Source organism: Tribolium castaneum, chromosome 9, assembly GCF_031307605.1.
Source record: "Tribolium castaneum strain GA2 chromosome 9, icTriCast1.1, whole genome shotgun sequence".
Classification (NCBI taxonomy): Eukaryota; Metazoa; Arthropoda; class Insecta; order Coleoptera; family Tenebrionidae; genus Tribolium; species Tribolium castaneum.
Genome location: NC_087402.1, coordinates 8,046,348 through 8,066,255, shown reverse-complemented (window position 1 = coordinate 8,066,255; position 19,908 = coordinate 8,046,348). Strand labels below are relative to the sequence as shown.

General features: G+C 39.7%; 2 protein-coding genes across 3 annotated transcripts in view; one reads left to right on the top strand and one right to left on the bottom strand.

The window, feature by feature from the left end:
- Positions 1–19,908, top strand: part of ds (dachsous) — a 121,558-nt gene that overhangs the window by 86,080 nt on the left and 15,570 nt on the right. For both annotated transcript variants that reach the window (XM_064359170.1, XM_015979304.2), the window contains 2 exons: positions 12,273–12,453; positions 13,392–13,877. In XM_064359170.1, the coding sequence (XP_064215240.1) occupies positions 12,273–12,453; positions 13,392–13,877 (667 nt within the window). The remainder of the gene's footprint in view (positions 1–12,272; positions 12,454–13,391; positions 13,878–19,908) is intronic.
- On the bottom strand, positions 5,069–6,776 carry LOC103312809 (facilitated trehalose transporter Tret1). Its single transcript, XM_008194357.3, has 2 exons — positions 6,665–6,776; positions 5,069–6,611 (listed from the first exon to the last, which is right to left on the bottom strand). Exons 1-2 carry the CDS (start codon positions 6,717–6,719, stop codon positions 5,251–5,253), a joined length of 1,416 nt encoding a protein of 471 aa, XP_008192579.1. The 5' UTR covers positions 6,720–6,776; the 3' UTR covers positions 5,069–5,250.

The following is a 19,908-nucleotide window of genomic DNA, read 5'->3' as shown; positions in this document are numbered from 1 at the left end:
ATACAAAAAGTATTTCTACTCTTGTTAATTTATGTAATAAAACGACGTAAACCTGATCAGTCAATTAATCCGTTAATGAGCTTATAATGTCCTGCGTTTTTGATTTAACTGAAAGCTTTTTACTCGTGTCTTTATTTTTTAATTCCCCTCAAACTGGAATAATAATGAACATCATCTATTTATGTATGACCCCGATATCTCCAGTAATTACTCCTTGAGTAGTTTTGTAGAGTGGACGTTATCTTGGTAATTTTATTATTATTAATAAAGCTTCCGCATTTTTCTTTTGAATTATTTTATCGTCGATGTCATTAACACACATCCCATTTGCTTTTTACTGAATATGATTTGCTTTATGCTCACTGTTTACCATTAATTAAGGTGAAGAGAAAGACGCACTTTTTATCTTTCGGAACGGAAACGCTTTAAAATTGTAACAGCAAGCCTGAATTTCATTTCAATTTAATTAGATAAGGCCACGTCGCTTGTTTCTAAGAGATGAATATAAGTCTTGCGACAAGTGAAGTAATAATTCGAAAAAAAAATCTTTTCTTACGAAAGTCAGCGATGTTATCGTCCTATCTAAGTAATAGCGCTTTTGATCTTTCGTCGTGCGTAAAACGCAAGCATAAAATGTAAGAAATTGCGCAAAGCACGTTCATCTCTGTGAAGAGATTCGTGGCGATAAGTACATTTTGTAAAAAAAAAAATAAGTTGAAGTTGTAGAGGGTAGAAGATTTGGTGGGTTCTTTGTCAGTCAGCGCCATAAATTGTTGTAATAGACGAGCGGAGGCGTCGTAGAAGTCCACTATCTCCGTACCAAGTGTGTTATTTACAGGGTGTCCTATTCCAGGAGCTTGTCTCGAGGCTAGACAAGATGCACGCGTTTCCCCGTAGATTTTAGCGGCGGCAATTATGAATGAACACATCGGCCATTACAAACAGCAAGAACCCATTACCTCGATGGTATTTTAATACAGTAATTTATTGTTAATGTGTATTCGCATGCGACCGGATAATATTCAAGCGTCCCGCCGCGCTCGATTGTCAACCGCCACGCCAAAATATCGAATAAATTCTTTTTGGGAAGGTTTTCGCTAAATTAATTGGGTGTAAGCGGGAGGAGGAGGACGTCACGGTCGGGTCCGCTGGTGAAATACCAAACCATTGTCCGGCCACCTACACGCGAGCGGCAAACTTGTTTATTTCAAAACAGAGTTCATTCCAGCCGTTCGACGACTAGATAACGATATCAAGAACACAACGTTTCGACCAAAGTAAAAGAAAATGTGTTCCGTCAACGTCGGCCCGAAGAATTCACACCTATCTGGTGCCGAACGAAATTAACATGTCACAAGAAAACCAAAAAATACGAAACGGCCAGATCGCCGAGGCCTGTCATAACACATTTCCAGATCAATTAGTCTGAAGGCGCGTATTTTGACAGGCATTGTGGATTGGTCGGAACGCGCTCAAAATTCGACCTGTCAACGATGCGTTTAATTAAAACCATCCGCTTTTTATTGTTATTATCGGCGATATTGCCGAATTTTTTCGACGAGTGATTTAGTGCGAACGTGATGGGAGTGCGCCGTTTCGTAATATTTATACATCAATTAATCAAATACGGTTTTTGTTTTGTTAATTTAAACCTTAATCAAAAGATACTATCAGCGGGACACTCGTTAAAACTTCGTGGCGATTACAGCTCCTTAATAATAGCTCGCTGAAAATCGACTCTATTACGGTTTTACCGATTTAATTTCGGCGATTTCTTAAAATCCAATTATGAGAGGCGACCGGGCTCGCCCGCAACAGATGTGTGGGCAGCAGGAATGCGAAGAACCAGGAAACCGACCGGCAGGACGAAGCTGCGCCGAAAAAATCCTGAAAATTTCGGCTTCAGGAGTGCTGAAAAGCGCACACGTGCAGGAATTCGCGCCGGAACTTTCCATCGGCCATCAAATTTGATTCTCTTTAGCACCGTTTCGATTAATTTCGCGGTTGGCCAGTGCATTATGTTAATTTTTCTCACAACATATTAATAGAACTGGATATTTTAATCTACATAAGGAGATTACTGGAATTAAACTATTTTAATAATCTCCAGGTTTCTTTATCTGGCATCCGTGTCTCGGAATGCTGGGATTACCATAATCCGGCAACTACTGGCAAATTTTTCGAATCGTCAAATTTTCATTTCTTCGTGTTTTGGTGCTGATCCGGCGGCGCATAAAGGATGATCGATCGAAAATAATTCCCTGATAATGAGGATGACAGTTTTTGGGCGTCATCCATTACCCGAAGACAGGCGAACATGTCTGGTGAGCGCGACTGTCGCGTCCGGACCCGATCAATTTTCGTAAATGATTTTTATTTTGGTCTCTGGTCTTCTTTATATGTCGCCGCCTTGTTTTGACTCGATCCCAACAGCGCCAAGATCAACAAAATTTCATAAATCTTCCAAAAACCGGGAGTTGCTACAGTTAGCTGGACACAATCAACGAAATTAATTATCGCATTGTGTGACCATCTGGCGGTCTCGTAAATCTAGCTCCAAGGACCGATCCAATTATCGTAAATACCACCACACTTAACTCCGGATCGCCGATTGTAAGTCATCTCTGTGCGGCCAGAGGGCCTGCTCCGATGTCCCCCGTTTCTCATCGAAAGTGTTTCGCTGCTATCTTCACAAAATATCTCTTACTTCTCGCGCCATTGTCACGAATCGTTCAATTGCCTGGCACGACTCAACTTCTTCGCGGCCGGTTACAAGAATTCCAACTTTATCAGCCGCACTTTGTTTGTCATTAAGATCTCCACGATGGATCCGGACTTTCTAGCTCCCGGAATACCGGAATTTCTAAACCCAAAGATTACTCTCGAATACTCGTAAATCAAACCGACATCGACGTACAAATATAATCACTTAGACGGAGTTATTTCTGCTCATAATATCAATAAACATCAAACGATCAACTATTTACCGAGGCATTTGCCATCGTATATTTACGACGCTGAAATGTCAAAGGAAAACGGGACACGTCTTGCGTTTTACGGCCGTTTTATCGGACCACGAAGCCAAAGGACAACAGTAAAAAAATTCTGAACTTTTGCCCTTGAAGAAAAAAATATTTCAAAAACCCGGATTTTTTTCAAAAGCTCACACAAGTGCAACATGCTACTTACGTCCCCATTTTTATGTAAAGTCAGTAAAGGTTAAGAATGATTTGTAAATTATAAAATTATATTTTGATTTGTGGATACTTTAGACTCCAAGGTTGATTCTACTAATGTTTAATTAAAATAATATGCAGGAAAATGGCAAATTCTAACTAAGGTGACAAGCCTTAATTATAATCTGATGCTGAGTGAAATCACATTGCAGAAAACATTTGACGGTTCGAGAGTGACATATTATGCTTACTGAAAAGACTACTTTACTCGCGTTTCAGAAAAAAAGCATTATGTTTATTTACTTTATTTTGTTAAAAAAGTAAGACAAGTTTAACAAACCTTTTAAACTAAGCTTCTAAACTCAAAAAATTCAGGAGCTTTTTTAAGGTTTTATGTGTATGCTTAAAATAAATAAAAATATCTTTAATAACGGATGAGTTTCTATTTTTTTGGAATTACCAATTTTTCAGTACCTACCTTATCTACAATAATAAAGATTTAAAAAAAAATACGTATAGAAAATAGAAATTTTTTAGCAAGCCATATGAATACAAAATATAAAGTAAAAGCTTGTGATTAGTATGAATAAACCGTTGATTTTACTTAGGAGTAAATGTTTTTCGAAGAAGATGCGCACAAAATGTATTTCCTTCATCATCACCTTCAAAATATTCATCCACAAATACGTTATTAATACGTTTTCTGATCTGCGAAAAGAATTATAAAAAAGTGCCGTAATAGTTCTTTAGATCCAAGATTTGTGAATTTTGAGATTTATACTAAACCGGTTAAAATTTTTTTGGCAACAAATGTTGCTTGCACATTTAAACTAGCAAAGTTACGTGTGTCTAGTCTACACCTCCAATTGCGCTTAGGAACTGATAATTAGGTAAAAAGGCTTAATTTTTTTAAATGCATTAATAATCCATTCATCCGTTTTTTCTAAATTCCTAGTCCTAGTCAGTTATCATTTTAAAAACTGTGCTCTGTTGAAATCCAAGTTCTTCAATTCCTGTTTGGTATCCAGAATCTGCCAAATACCGGAAGAATTTTTTGTTTAAATGACAGGGCATCTCTTCGCGTTTTGTTGTTTTTATCCAAAAATACCTGTCCAACGCATGAACATTTTCTCATTAATGCGATATAAAGTCTTAAAGAAATCTTTCTCTTTTCTAAGGTTCGGGACGGTATTAGTAATTTATGAATGCATACTGCATTTACTTTATATTGTTCATTTTGTTTTATAAAAAATGAGTAAAACCTCAACATTATTACTCGTACATTTCCGTTCAGTAGACTTTGCTGCCAAATAAAATGTGAGTCGGTCGCAACCGCTAACGAAAGATCTGACGTCCCTGACTCCGGTGTTTCTCCCTTCGTCACGTAATAGCGCTCCAGGTGGGCCTGGAGCATCGCCTCCATGGCAGTAGAGCTGGAAGGCGATGGCAATATCGCGATAAGGTGTTTCTATTAGCAAGCTCTAACATTGTTCACAGATTGAAAACGATGACTGTACAGAACCGTCGTGGTGCTTATATTTTTTCTTTCGAGTAATTGATTGTGGTGTTGGCGGGTGTGGCGCGATCCGGGACGTGTAAGAAGAAGAAAAACGCCGAAATTCCACAACGTTGCCCCTTATCTAAACAAGTTAGGGCACTTAGGCCGCGGCACCGTGTGTCGGACGGTGATAGGTAAACAAGGTGAAAGGAATTGAGATGTGACCGCTCCCTTTGAGCTCACGATCGATCAAAACGACACCTCGCGTCCCAAAAATCCACAGAAAAACTCGAGTAAGTGATCCCTGGGAAACGGCCTCGAGAGATAACTTTATTAGTGGATGAGGAGAGCGGTACTGTTCTGTACCCACACAAGTCAAACACTGGGAAACTCATAAATTTAATTGACGGTTTTTATTATTTTATAAAAAAATACAATTTCCATAAATAAAAAACAATATCACAATGCGGAAGCGCGTAATGTACGGCTTCTGTAACGTTAGCTGCAGAACCACTAATATCCTGCCTAACCAAGTGTCTCTCGTGCGGTTAAAACCTTCACACGTCATTAAATCAATCAAATGCCAAACTCGCTCTTCTTACACTCTTTCTCACTTGTGTCACTCCCATCGGCAATCAAGAACTGTTGAATCTCCTCTAAACTCTTGCCTTTGGTCTCGGGCACAAACTTGATGATGAAGATTAATCCGACAGCTGTACACGTCGCAAAGAACCAAAAAGGCACGTACATCCCGAACTCATCTTTGGTCAGTTGGAAAAATTTCGAAGCCAGCGCTCCCATGCTGACCGAGAAGGTATCAGCGGTCCCCAAAGCCACGGCTTTAACATTGGTCGGGAATAATTCACTCAGCACTGTCACAGCGCCGAAAGCTAATCCAATGCTGAACAAGACGTTATAAGACACCAGAGATGTAATCGGTAACCAATCAAAACTTTCAACAAAGTCGGGGTACCAGTCTTTGATGTAGAAATACGTGGCGAGGAAACACACCGAAACGCTGCATCCGACCGTCGATGTAATCAAAAGCGGCCTTTTCCCGAATCTATCCACCACGAACATTGCCACCAAAGTTGCGATTAATTCGACGGAGCAGTAGATAATAACGGACAATTCCGAGCTGATGCGGCTTCCAGCCTCTTCGAAGATCATCGTCGTGTAAAAAAGACACGGATTTTTGCCACTGAACTTGTTAGTTAGGCAAATAATGACATAAATGAGACAGGCTCTCCTATTGCTCGGAACAGTGAAGAGATCCGTTACTTTGGCCTTTTTGCTTTGTTCTTGTCTCGTTACGGCTTTACACAATAAATCCAATTCATCTTCAACATCTTCAGTCCCTCGCAATACTTTCAAACTCCTCTCGGCATCCGCCAATTTGTGCTTCTTAATGTAATAGTAGGGCGATTCCGGCATCCAAACAAAAGTCGCCAAATGAATCAGAGGAACAAGAACGCAAATCAGCGACGAAGTAAAAATCGAAAATTGTTGCCCAATAATATTAATAAAAAGCGTACCGGCGATTCCTGCAATCGTCGGTGTCGATGACAAAAACCCCCGAATTTTGGGGTCCGAAATTTCGCCGATGTACATGGGCAAAGCCGTGTAGAGAGCACCTTCAGTGGCCCCAATAATGAATCTGATGCCGGAAATAACCCATATGGAGTTGGCATACGCGGTCCAGATGAACGAGGCGATAATCACTGGGCTCATTAAAAGCGTTGTGTTTTTTCTGCCGATTATGTCAACCAGTACTGCGGCAAGAAGAGCCCCGACTGGAGCCCCCAAAAGGGGCATAACGGCGCACCACGACCCCGCATCACTAGTCGTGGGAATAGTTGAATTGGCGCTGAGAAGTTGTGGCAAATAGGGAGAAGTCCACCCCAAATTAATCCCAGAAGTTATGATAGAAAAAGCACCTAATATGAATTATCATTAGTTTTGGTTAATTGTTGACACGGTTAAGACATACCAGAAAAGGTGGCTAAATATTGGAAAAGGTTTCCGTGGTTGTGTGAGAAACGCATGGTTAGCTTCGTTGTACAAAATTAAGGAAATTGTAGCGATCGAAGTCTTTAAAAGAACCGGGAAGTCGACAAATATTAACTATGCAAACACTGCTAATCCTTTGAATTAAGTGACGTTTGTTTGCAAAATTAATTCCTCAGATTTAATTAAATCCTTGTCAAACACTGTAACTCCTGGATAAACAGTTGGGTAACAAAATATTTACAGGTGGTTTAACAACGTTTCTATTTTTGGCTTTAGGGTCATTGGGGTTAAAAGTAGCGACGTTTCTGCTTTGTTATTTTATGAAAGGAATTATTACTATCATGTCCGGTCAACTATCGCTTGCCATATTTGAACCATTATTTAGACCTGGGGGCAATCGTGGTCCTGTAACTGGGTCAGTGAGGAGGAAGAGTTTGACGACAGAATGGAAAATTTTCTGCAATAAACCTTTTCCAAATATTTGCGTTTTTTCCTGTGGTTTATTAGTAATTGTTATTGTGACCTATTTTTAGTGGGAAACAATAGAAATTTGATGGTAATGGAAGAAGCGAAGCATGTGTGTGGATTAGGTTGTAGTACTGCGTCAATTCTGTTTTCCAGAATTAAGTTTTCGTTTGAAGGAGTGTGTTTCGGGTGGTCTAAATTCTTGTCGCTTAATTGTTGTCGGAGGTTCAATTGTTTGGCGTTGCGATTTTCTGAAGAAGCAGGTTTAGGAATTGCGTATTTTTTGACGGTGATCTTCACGGTTTCATCCGCGATCGCATTTCAGAGTATCCACTTCTGTAATTGTTATGTGCCATAAAAAGCTGCACGGACATGTTGTCTTCCATCCGAGAGCTCCATTCGTAATTGTGTAAACCAGCTGTGCGAATTCGCTGCAAATGACTTAATCTGCACATTTCTCCGAAAGACCGGTGGAACTGTCAGCGGTATTTTAGATCAAAATCTCGATTATTTGACGAGTTTTCGTCGAAAACGTCGGGATTTGCGAAAAAATCGAACTCGCGCAGCGGGTAATTAGGTTTGACGTTTGTTGACGAGAATGCGTAAAAAACTCATACATAAATGGATCAATTACGCAACTGGAGGATTAGTTATTAAAACAATAATGGTAGCGATGAGAGCAGCGTCCTTGTCTAACAAGTGTGCACTTTGTGGTACATTACCATTACAAGTGTTAGACTCCGGACGAGTCTTTTTCTCATGTCCGCAACCTTATACAAGTTGAGTTTTTAAACTGTAATTGCGGAGTTTACTGGTTCGAGCATACGGCATTTGTCGAGGTGGTCTCAGGGATTGATTTATCGCGTATGCTATGCGCAATTATACCGTAATTAACTTCGATCGACAAGTTTTTTTCTTCTCTCTCTTGGAGAAAATTTTCTTTATAAAATTAATAACACACCGTCATTAGTATTCTCACTATTTGTTCATGTACTATTATGCATAGGTTTTTTTCCTGAATATCTAATCGACTTTTTCCAAGTAAAACAAACAAGTCGATCCCGCAGACATGACACATGAAGACCCTAATTAGGCGCTGAATACGGACAGACGCTCATTAGGATGCAGAAGGACATTATCTCGGACCCGAAGCGGCTCTATCACCTAAGTACCGAAAGCAATACAGATCCGAACCATAAATTATCGTAGACGTCACGTTTTGATTAGGCCTACCAGAAACGCACTCGACTCGTCGCGTCAACAGTCGAATCGATTTCGCTATCGCCACCATCGCCATTTATCGAATACGCTCCATCGAATTCCGATGAGAGATGTCAACCCAAAGATACAAGCACGCCCACCGATAGGCCCCAAGAATTTTGACCCCGCTTTCATTCAATGCAAAACGCTACACAAAACCCCAAACGCACCCGCTACGCGCCTCCTTTCCACCATCAACACACGCCAAAACAGCGCCCCATTTTCACAACCCCACATAATCCGTCGAAAGTCCAAATTATCTTATTTTCACGAATTTTTTTTGATACCTCGAAATATTTTTAAATATGACCGAATATGAAGGCTAATTTATGAATGAGAATCTAATTTGTTTTTGAAAAAAAATTCTTTAAAAAAGGTGACAAACCTGCGGCAACGTCCTTTAAAGAGAAAGATTAATGTTTCTGTTAAATCCTAAAGACATATTTGATCTTGTTTGGTGTAAGAACAGTATGGAGCAATTAATCTTGCAGTTACAATAAATTGTATGAAGTGTAAAGTTGCATTGTTACAGCAAATCCTTCTCAAATTCGTTGAACAATTAAGGCTTCTAGAAAAAAATTCTGATAATGAACTGGCAATTGAAAATCATATTTTTCTTGTTAAAGACGCATTTTTTGGCGAAATTGTGCGCAAATAAACCTAGAAATTATTACTGAAGATTAAATGAGTTTTATTCTTGCCTTTTCGGAGTAAGCTAGGATGGTTTTTACTCAAAAATGCCATTATTTCGCTTAAATAAAATAAAGAAAGGATAAACAAATGGTTCTATTTTTACCTTTTTTTATGAGATTTATTTTGTTTTTGTGTGAGAAGCTAACGTATCGTGCGAAATTTCGCCAGTAGCAACCAAAGTAAAAACGAGGATTTTTTGATATGTTTAGAATATCTTTTAGCACGTTTTATAGGCAAGTAACTTACATTTTTGGGTAATTCTCCAGAACCTACAGAAATTATAAATAACTTGAATCAAGATTAGGACGAAATAAAAATAAGGTTGTAACGACGAGAATATTCACTTGGCATGAAATGTGAACCTGTCATATGCGAGCCGCCAGTAATTGAACCACTATTTGATTTGTCTCACGGTCTTAGAAGGAAATCTTCGTTGAGGTTTTTCGTTTAATTTGAAATTTGTATTGTAATTTCAAATACTGTCGGCACTTAGAATTGATTAATTTCAGCGAAATGTTTAGAAGTTGCAATGGTAGTTTCTGAAGCAAGATTGCTTCGCAACAAAAAGATGAGAAATGTTTTGAGTCCGCGAGGAGTGTTGTTGCGGTAAAGTGTGTCTTTTTTGTCTTAAATTTGGAAAAAAGCGGGTTAAGACAGGCTGCGATTGGGCGTATATTGATATAACTATATTAAGTCTTAAGTGGTGCTGTTGATGGTGATACGAACCTATTAAGGACGCCGTGAAAAATGTCGCCATTATTTCGCGACCGGCGGCAATAAATTTCGTTCGAGATCTGGTAACATTTCGGCAATTAAAAAAACTGGGAGATGAAAAAGACACACACACACCAGGTCTCGGAAAAAACCGCAACCAAAAAGAAGAAGGACCTCGCCTTACATTTCCCTCGCTGCTGCTATGAATAACATCGCAACATTTTTATTGACATTTATAATAGATTGGAGCACGTTCGGCGGTCGTTTACTATAAAATACGACGCCATCTGGTTAAGGATTTACGGTTAAACACAAGCGCCTCTCCGAGTATGATATACGCGCGTCGCAGGACCGGGGTGACTTTATTTGCGCCCTTTAGACGGGCAATTTACGCCGATCGTAAATCGCCGACGAGATGTAGCGCAACCCTGGGGCCGATATTGTAATAATGCTAATAAGTTACCGATTACAGGGTTTGGCGATCGTAATGTCCGATCAATTCACCTCGGATCGGCCCTCCTCGTCTGACGTGAGCCATCGACGCCACTGTCTTATCGATGAGGGTGTGTCTGCACAGTAGCGCGCCCCGGGCGCCACACGCGGTTGCACTTTTATGCAAAATACGCCGCCAACCCTTTGGCGAACCTGATTATCTGAGAATGGGATTTTTAGCGCCGCGATCGGGCCATTTCACACATTTTTCGCAAATTACACGCCGACCTCAAGACGCTCGCCTTAATGTCCTATTTCAACAACTTTACTGTTATGTTTATTGTGCCAGCATCTTCGTAAATAAAACACACGTCCAGTAATGCCAGTTTTATTTTATCCGTGATGTCTACATAATGTATGGATACTTTGTTTCTAATAACTACACTATGTCACTTGCTCTTCATAGTGGAGATGATTTAACACCATTGTCTTCATTCTTTTGCCCGTTGATACAACAACCTTATTGCTGCTAGGTAATTTCAGTCTTTTGTTAAGTAGATTAATCTCTTTTCGATGTGTCTGTCATCATCACCCTTCACTTTGATTGCTGCGTATTCTACAATCTCTAAGGTTATTGCTAATTTCTGGTCGTGACGTCTCGACTAAGTGTTGAAAGGCTGTACTAAGCTCTGCGCATTTTTTTAATAAAAACTTTAATACGAAAAACTTTTTGGTTTGGCAATTTCTTCAAACTTAGTTATCCTTGTGGGTAACACGGCGCTGGTTTGGGGGTGTGTGGAGTTCATGGCTTCTTGTAGCCGAGCAGCAGGGATCTTTTAAGGAACACTAGATAAAATACAATGGTTCGCATTGTTTGCTTAGGCACGGTGTGTGTTGGGTGCCTATTGAAACAGAACGAGGCAAGTTCGCCTCGACTTGTGGAAACAAGTGTTAAAGAATATGGTAGGTAAAGTAACACCTTCCATTGTTTCGAGTGAAAACGGCCCACAGCCGCAGCAATATTATAAGCGTTATGGTAAATCGAAGCGTCGTCGTCCGTATCTGCATACAAAAACGGCCGTGAGAGAGCGAACACCGAGATTTACATGTGCCAAAATTGTATTCAAATGTCGTCGCCAGATAGATAGGGATGGAAATTTGCAAACAGAGCGGCCGGTGGTCGACCTCCCTCCGCAATAATTTTTGAACGTCGGAGACATTCCCGATCGTTTTGCATAAATTCCCATTTGAATGCACAATTCGAAATACCGAAAAGTCACAGTCGTAAAACCCGTCGCACTACATATAACCAATTTCACAGTTATTAATTACGATCCGAAGCGTACAATGCGAAATTCTTCCTGCCGATTGAATTTTCCAATTAGAAACCGCGATTCTATCGCGTTGGAATCGAGACCATTAATGCGTCCGTATATTGGCCGTAATTACATCATGGTGATAAATCAATTTGCGGGGCCTTTCAGTTCCGGACCCCCGGACTCGAATCCGGGGACGTTGACCTGCCGATAGATGGCGCTGATTTCAGAGACGACAGCGTGGGCCACGCGATGTCGCGACCTGCTAATATATGTCCACCGTCACCGTTGTCCATTAAAATAACGGAGTTGCGTCGATATTGCACGGTTTGTGTGTAAGCAATTGCATTTGGATGCGACTAACAGCAATTAAACAAGATCCAGGCCGGCTTAGCCCGCTCTGTCTCTATTCTAGTAATAATTGCATCAGCATCCATCTTGCTCATTTGCTAACGACCGTGCTTTCCGTCTCCGTTCCGTCTTCTTCTGCCATCAGTAACCGCCGGTAATGATGAACCTCCCACTTCAGACATGCGGTATAATCAGTCATGTCCTGGCAAACACCTATAAACTCACTTGAGCAAGACTTTGATATATTATTTGTGTGAACAACACAAGATTAAAAACAGGCAAGATTTGTTCTTCAAACTTGTCATGTTTCTTCGGACTCTTGTAGTCTTTCACACCTTCTGATGTTATTTTTTGCAGGTTTCGGCGACCGATCCCGACTGCGGCGTCAACGCCATGGTGAATTACACTCTCGGCGAGGGCTTCGGGAAGCTGAAGGAGTTCGAAGTGCGTTCGGCCACCGGCGAGGTCTGCATCACCTCTTCCCTGGACTACGAGACACGAAACGTGTACGAATTTCCGGTCGTTGCCACCGACAGAGGTAATTCGATTTCGAGTCTCTTTGCTCTTTGCAGTATTGCGGAAACCGAGCGTGAATACTCCCCATAACACATTAACTATTTATGAAGTGCAAAGCTAAAGGAAACAAAATGAAAAGCACGATGTCATTCCTCTTCGCTCACGAAAACGTGCCTAGCCTTTTCAGCAGCGCCGGTGTGTTGAGGTGATCTAAACTAATCGCTTTAAGCTCGCTGTAATTGGAAGGATTAATTATGTCGACGGGTTTGCATGCATAACTCGAGAACAGAAGAACCGTCTTATTCGTCCTTTTTTCTTGCTCTCCTGCCAAAGTTAAATCGTGTTCCGGAAGTATTCGCGCAAAAATTTCATCGATGAATAAATACCGCCCATCAACAGCCCGATCCAGCGCACATAAATCATAAACCGTGCAGATTCTCAAAATTGAAAAGTCCACCAGATGAAGAATGACTACGCCGCTGTTTACCGTAACATTTTCCATAAAATTCACAAGATTAACGATTCCCTGCTTTCCACTCAACATACCAGGTCGTGCAACTAGATTATAATTATTATCCGCTCCTAACGGCCGCTCTCAAGGCAACCAGCGAAAACCACCCCTCACTCCAACACCCAAATTCACACTCAGAAAACAATTACCCACTTTTTCCAGCACCTTCCAGTTTTTTTTAAACAATACCTATGTCATTAGCTGAAATTTTTTTTCAGTGCCAAAATGTGTTATTAACGAATTCATTGAGGAAAGACATATTAACTGTATCAAGAAAATTGTCGAAAGAGACATTGTTAAAGCGAAGTTAGGACACAAAATAAATTTATAGAAACTGTAGTTATTCAGAAATTTTTGACAAAAAATCTAAAAAATTATTTTTGATCAAATTAACACGCATTCTTTCGTCCAAATAAAGAATAAAAAGAAAATTTGTTTTTTAATTGCAGGAGGGTTGAGCACAACCGCCATGGTGAAAATCCAAGTAACTGATGTCAATGATAACCGCCCCGTTTTCTACCCTCGTGTATATAACGTATCACTGCGTGAGGGCGGCGCTTCGTCCTCGGCCACAACCCCTGTGGTGGTTGTTGCGACTACGGACCCGGATTCTGGTCGTTTCGGCACCGTGACGTACAAAATCGTGGCTGGGAACGACGCCGGACTTTTCCGGATTGACAAAAACTCCGGTGAGATTTTCGTCAATCGGCCGAACCTGCTGTCATCCCGGAGCCAGCCGTACCACCGATTGAACATCAGTGCTACGGACGGTGGTAATTTGAAATCTCTGGCCGATGCCGAGGTGTTTATCAGTGTTATTGATTCGGCGCAACGTCCGCCGATTTTCGAACATCCTCGATACACCTATTCGGTGAAAGAAGACGTGAGGAAGGAGACGATAGTCGGGAATGTCAAAGCCACTGTCAGAGATTCAGGTGAGTAAATCCTAGATCTTCGGTGATGGATGGAAAGGAGAAAATGAGATACGGTGAGGTCGGAGCAATTCTCTTTCAACCATTACATCTAGATAGAGAGCCGTATATTATATTGTAAAACGGAGGAAAAATGACAATCACGCGTTCGTGTTTACAGTAACAACCGCACTGATAAAAACGTGTACCGTTGGATGTGGATATGGTGCCTGGAATAGCGAATCGCTGTGGAATGTGTGCATGCAAAAACGGGTGAATTTCAAACAAGAAATGTAATTGGACAGAAATGATGGGCATCTCAAACCACGACTGTATTAAAATAATTTCTTCAATTTAAATTTGGTGACTTCTTCAAACCAGAATGTTCTACAAGTTTATTGCGAATTATGAAAAGAGGAAGCTCGCTCTTAAATTGTGTAAAAAGTACCTCCTTAAACATCCAAGACAACTTTCGAATACCATAAAACGTAGTAATTAGGTGTAAAATCCAGTTTGGAATGAACACTCATAAAGTTGTGAAAGAATACAAAAATACTGTAACTTTAATTCGATTACGTGGCTATAAAACGACACAAATGAAGAAGACGATTTCTTCTTGTCACTTTATCATTTAAAATGACTCAAATCGCCCATTCAAATGTAAATAACGCTGTTGACAGTTTTTATAGTTTTGTGAAAAGAAATCACTTTCGGTTGAATTTTTCCCCTATTCAGGGTGTCCACGAATTTTTAAATAAAACACTATTAGCACTCATTTTGCTTGCTTTCTTGCTTAATTGTATTTATGACTATATTTTCATATTTTTATTCTAGGGACTACACTCTATAAAAAAACAAAGATTTATCGGCCATAAAAGTGTACCTCAAAATCATCAGTATTAAAAGCTATATTCAAACATGCGTAAAACCTGTATACTTCAAAGCAATTTTAGGTAATGCAATTATTTTTTAATTTTCTAGCAACTTAATAAGTTAAATAAACATTCGGGCTTGTGAGCCAGTTGTTGAGAAAATGGGGAAAAGGAGGAATCGCGTCGAGGCCGCGCAAAGTTCAAGAGTTCAAAGCTTTGATAGTTTCAGCATTTCTAGCATCAGTTTGTGTTTTCTCGTGTGGTATTGGCGTCCATCTGGCTTTGGAAAAATTGAGTGAGACAGGTTCAGCAGTGTGTATGTGCGTGTGGGCGTAAAAGAGGAAAGAATATGATTGGTCGTTGATATAAAATGCTTGTCTATTTTTCCGTTGGTAGCGTAATGTATGTAATGGCCGGCGAGCAAATCGTCCGGTATTCGCATTCTGCCACATTTGCACGGTAATAGTCCGCGTGTCGGTCTTCAATACTAACTATTGTCCTGTCTCTTGCGTTGTCCGCCCATGTGGTCATTGTTTCAGTAGTATTCATTTATTTCACGGCGTTTCCCGCAAACTCGGCTACTGCTCGGCCTTAATGGGACATGCATGGCCGTTCGTTGTTTATTTTAATTGAAAATCGAATCGGTTCTCACGTCGTTGCGGAAATTTTCTCCATTGGCGAAAAAATTACCATACGGACAGGATTCCGAAATAGTCCCATTACAATGCTAAATTGGTCATTGTTGTACAAACTCGTTTATTTATTGGATGAAATATAGTCATTAGTGACACCTGACGTGTTACTTTGCATATTAGGCTAATGGAGGTGTTACTTTTTATCTGACGAAAACTGTTAATTTTAATTTGATATCTTTATTTAAACAAGTTTGCATGTTAGACCGAGATAAGACTCTCCTCCTCGATTACATAATTCGGCAAAAGATCGATGATGGAGGAGGACCTTGCTGACATCCCGCCCAACACAACACGAATTCGGGACGAATTTCCCTCTAATTAACCTGTCTCGGGGGTGACGGCCAAGGATCGTAAACCGGGCGCAGTTAGCGCGCTTATAAAATCCGGGAACGAAAAAAACACCATTACATTTTATGTTTCATTTGATTTTAAATTGCAATTCAACAAGGAATAAGTAATAAAACCGTCGTAAAGTCGGCCCAACGACACAAGAACCACGGCCTTCATTAACTTAACGATCGCTTTCTTTTTAAGAAAATATCAAACCTACCCGGACCCGATTGGACAACGGATTTTCATAGCTTTCTTTATGGTGCCGAGGCGATTTATGAATTTTTGCCAACGTTAAACACACTTCATTCCTACGTCCAAAAAAAACAAGCAGTTTAGACAAAACGGGAAATAATTGCGGTTTTTTATTTTATTTCTACACATAAACAAAGCGCCTTGGCGTTTAACAAGCCAGCTCGCAGGAATTTCAATGCGGGACGAAACATTCTTACTGCTTTTCGGAATAAACACAAAATTCTGCATTTTTACATATTTTAGTTAGTATCAGACAAGTGTTCTTTTCTTGATGTTTTCTAGAGTGTTCTGTGCATACACAGTGTTCCTTAAGGACCCTCAGTTCAGTTGTAGTTCAAGGACTTATTGTCTCAGTGATAAAAAAGCCAAATTTCAAAGAAAACCTGGAGATATCAATGCTAAAGCAGCACACAAGCGTGGTGATACCAATGCTAGATTAAGACACGAAACCAACTGTTGAAACTAATTAATTATTGAATTTTGTAATAAAATTTTTGTTTTATTTAGGTATAACTATTTTAAACAATTAAAATAGCTAAGCTGTAGGTAGCTATTCGTTTGTGTGACTTATTTTTTTTATTCTTACCACATCAGTGACAAAAAACGTAGGTAAATTTGAATTAAAAGCTGGAGATATCAATGCTAAATTAGAACACAAACTTAGTGATATCAACGATAGATCAAGACACGAACCGAAAGACTGAACCATAGAAATAAAACATACTTCCCTTCAATTTTATCCCCTTTTCCAAGTGGATGTAAATGTGTTTTTATTATGCAAGTGTTAATAAGGCTAACTTGCAAACTAAATTTTTATTTCTGGTGACATTAATGGTAGATATAACACAAACACAAAAATTGTGTTGTGGAAAAAATGTTTATTTTCGCTATAGTTCGAGAGTTCAAAATAGCTCAGTGGGGTGTATTGTTATTTTTTATCATTACATCAGTGGCAATAAAACATAAATTTTAATACAAGTTGGAGATATCAGTGCTAAAGTAAGATACAAACCAGGTGAAATCAATGCGAGATTAAGACACGTACTCAAAAATTAAGTGTATGAGTATGTACATAGTTTTTTTTATGTTTTATACTTAAATAAAGTAAATACATAAAGTGGACACAAGCGTTTTTTTGTTCTACAACTGTTAAAACAGCGTAGGACTCCAAAAAGAGGTAAAATTTTAATTAAAAATTGGAGATATCAATGCTAAATGAGAACACAAACCTGGTGATATCAACCAGAGATTAGGGCACAAGCCGAAACAATAAAATAATTAAATTATGTTTTTAAAACACCTGAATTGTATGTATACCAATGAATCTACTACAAATTTTAAAGAAAAACCGGAGATATCAATGCTAAATCAGGACACAAACCTGGTGATATCAATGCTAGATACGAACCCAAACAACTTGACGTAATTTGTTCAATTTCTTGAGTTTTTAACGCTTTTAAGGTTTTTCTAACATTCAGTCCTAAAACAGCGCTCGAATATTTTCTCTTTAGCATTGTCCGTAAAGGGACCTGATAATGGTGTATATGAAATTAATAAGAATATTAATAATTAACTAGCATTACCTCTTTAAACTTCTGCACTGCCAGCTTTTTAATTTTGTTTAATCCTAACTTATGAATATTTTATTGACCAAACAACTAGGGAACGACGTGTGAAGAGTTTTTTCAACTTTCTCAGTAGATGAAGTAGATTATTCGCTATTACGCTAAAGTAACTACACAGTTGTTAGCATCGCAAGTATCAGATTATTAGAAAACAAAAAACTGAATCAGAGTGACTCAATTTTAAGACGAAGAGACTTTGCTTTTATTTTTGTGCGATTTGATCTCATGCAGCAAAATTCCTGCCAGTCGGGAAAGTTTGAGTGATATAAAATAGCAGTTATTTTGGTGCAGACTTGCCGTTTCATTTATTGAAAAAAGTGCTCGGATACATTTCAGCTTCTTGTCACATGTTTGCTTTGGTTCGTCTGGCGAATCAGTACCGAATCTCATTACGCAAATTTGGTCTTGGGACACCCCGTCGTGCCCCTCAACTTCCCGAAAAATCTTAGCCGTCCGTCGCAAGCAGAGTTGAGTTGCGGCTCGTCTGTCGTCCTGCCCTGCGTCCCCCCTCCTGCAGACCCGTCCGGCGAGCTTTTGGGGGTTTCAAACAGCAAACCAACTTTTCAGCAATGTAATAAATCGAACGTTTCTGTCGCAACGACCTGAGCACTCCAAACGGTGGACCAAAGCGCTCGCTCTTTATTTATCGACCTTGTCGTTCTGGCCGGTTTCACGGCCATCATTTATTTGTGGCACGGTATTTAAATCAATCAGCGCGTTTGAATAAATTTGTTGCCGGGATTATGAATGGCGGCTGTTCTACACGAACATTAGTCCGGGAAATTGCGCTAATGAATCAAACGGAAGGAACGGGGACATTTTGGTCGCCGCTGATACGCAAAGAACACAATGGCCGCTTCCCTCCGAATAATTGCCCCCTCCGAAAGCTTTGTGATGCCGTGACAGCACTGCTCGTTTGCCTAAATGCTAATAAGGGGCCTTTACAAATCTCAACAAACAAAAAGCGACGGGGTATTTATTATACGCACATATACGTTTAATTAATGCCGGGGACTCTTTCGGGAGGTTTTTTAACCAGACGTTGTTTTTTCGAAATTTCTATACGTCCGCGTGGGTACGAAATTTTAGGAACACTGCCCCGAGACTTACCCTTGAAACGTAATTCAATTAGCAACAGTCTTAATGTTATTGCTAATTAGCCACTTTATTAATTGACAAGATAACATATTAAAACATGAATACATTAATAAATATACCAGGAAATGTTATCTGTCATAAGAAAAAAAAATGGCTTTTCTCGCAACAAATTTCTGTAATAAAATGAATGGGTTCTATGTGTGTTGATTGATGCGTTTTTGCGCCTATTAAGCGACTTAGAAAAAAGTGCGAAAGCAAATTCGGCGGCAATTATTCAAACTCATCGCAAGGACCGGATTAATTTATGGCCGAATTTTTTGCGTGTCATAATTCAGGAAATGCGGCATTTCTTGCAAATAAAGAGCCGGTTGTTAATTGGCCACCGTGAGAACAATTAATTACGGCCACTTATTCGTCTTTTGTGCAGATATGAAAGCCCCAACTCGTAAAAAAAGTGCCTCAAGAGAATATTTCACGTGGCAATTAAATAATTATTTATGAAAGTGCATAAATCTTTTTTTTATCTGTACGGTCGGCAACCGAAGAATCCCCGGCATCTCTCAACACGAAGAAAATCAAATCGAAGCAATGACTCCCAACGGAGCCCAGGAAACAAAAGGAGCGTAATTAATAAAAGTCACAACCGAATCAAATAAATGAATCTCACGCTGGTGCACGTGAGGTGTTGAATGGTCACTTCAAGAATGTCATTTTGTTTTTATTCGCCGTGTCCAACCCGGAATCGCGCCGACGGCCATAATCCGGGAGCTTAATTGGGGCAAATCTGTGAAAAATACAAATTACGATTCGGATACCACCCATGATGATAACAACGATCACTATTAGTGGCTCTGCTCCTTGAAATACTATTACATTCAAAGGAAGACAGATTAGCTCGCCATAAACCGGCTTTATGTTGCGCCACGAATGCCGGAGTTAGAGTTTAGGTGTCTCGCGCTCGCGAAAAAATCGCTAATATAAATTGACTGCTCGGATAAGAGGAAGCGCGTTGGCCGCTTTGTAAGCATTCACAAAAGATACGAAAACCCCCGACGCATAATTATATTTTCGCCTACATGTCGTGATAGCGAATGCATCGACCGAAATCATTCAGACTGCTAATTACAAGTTTTTGCTCCACCTCTCACGCTTATAATTAATCTTTTTGATCGCCATGTTT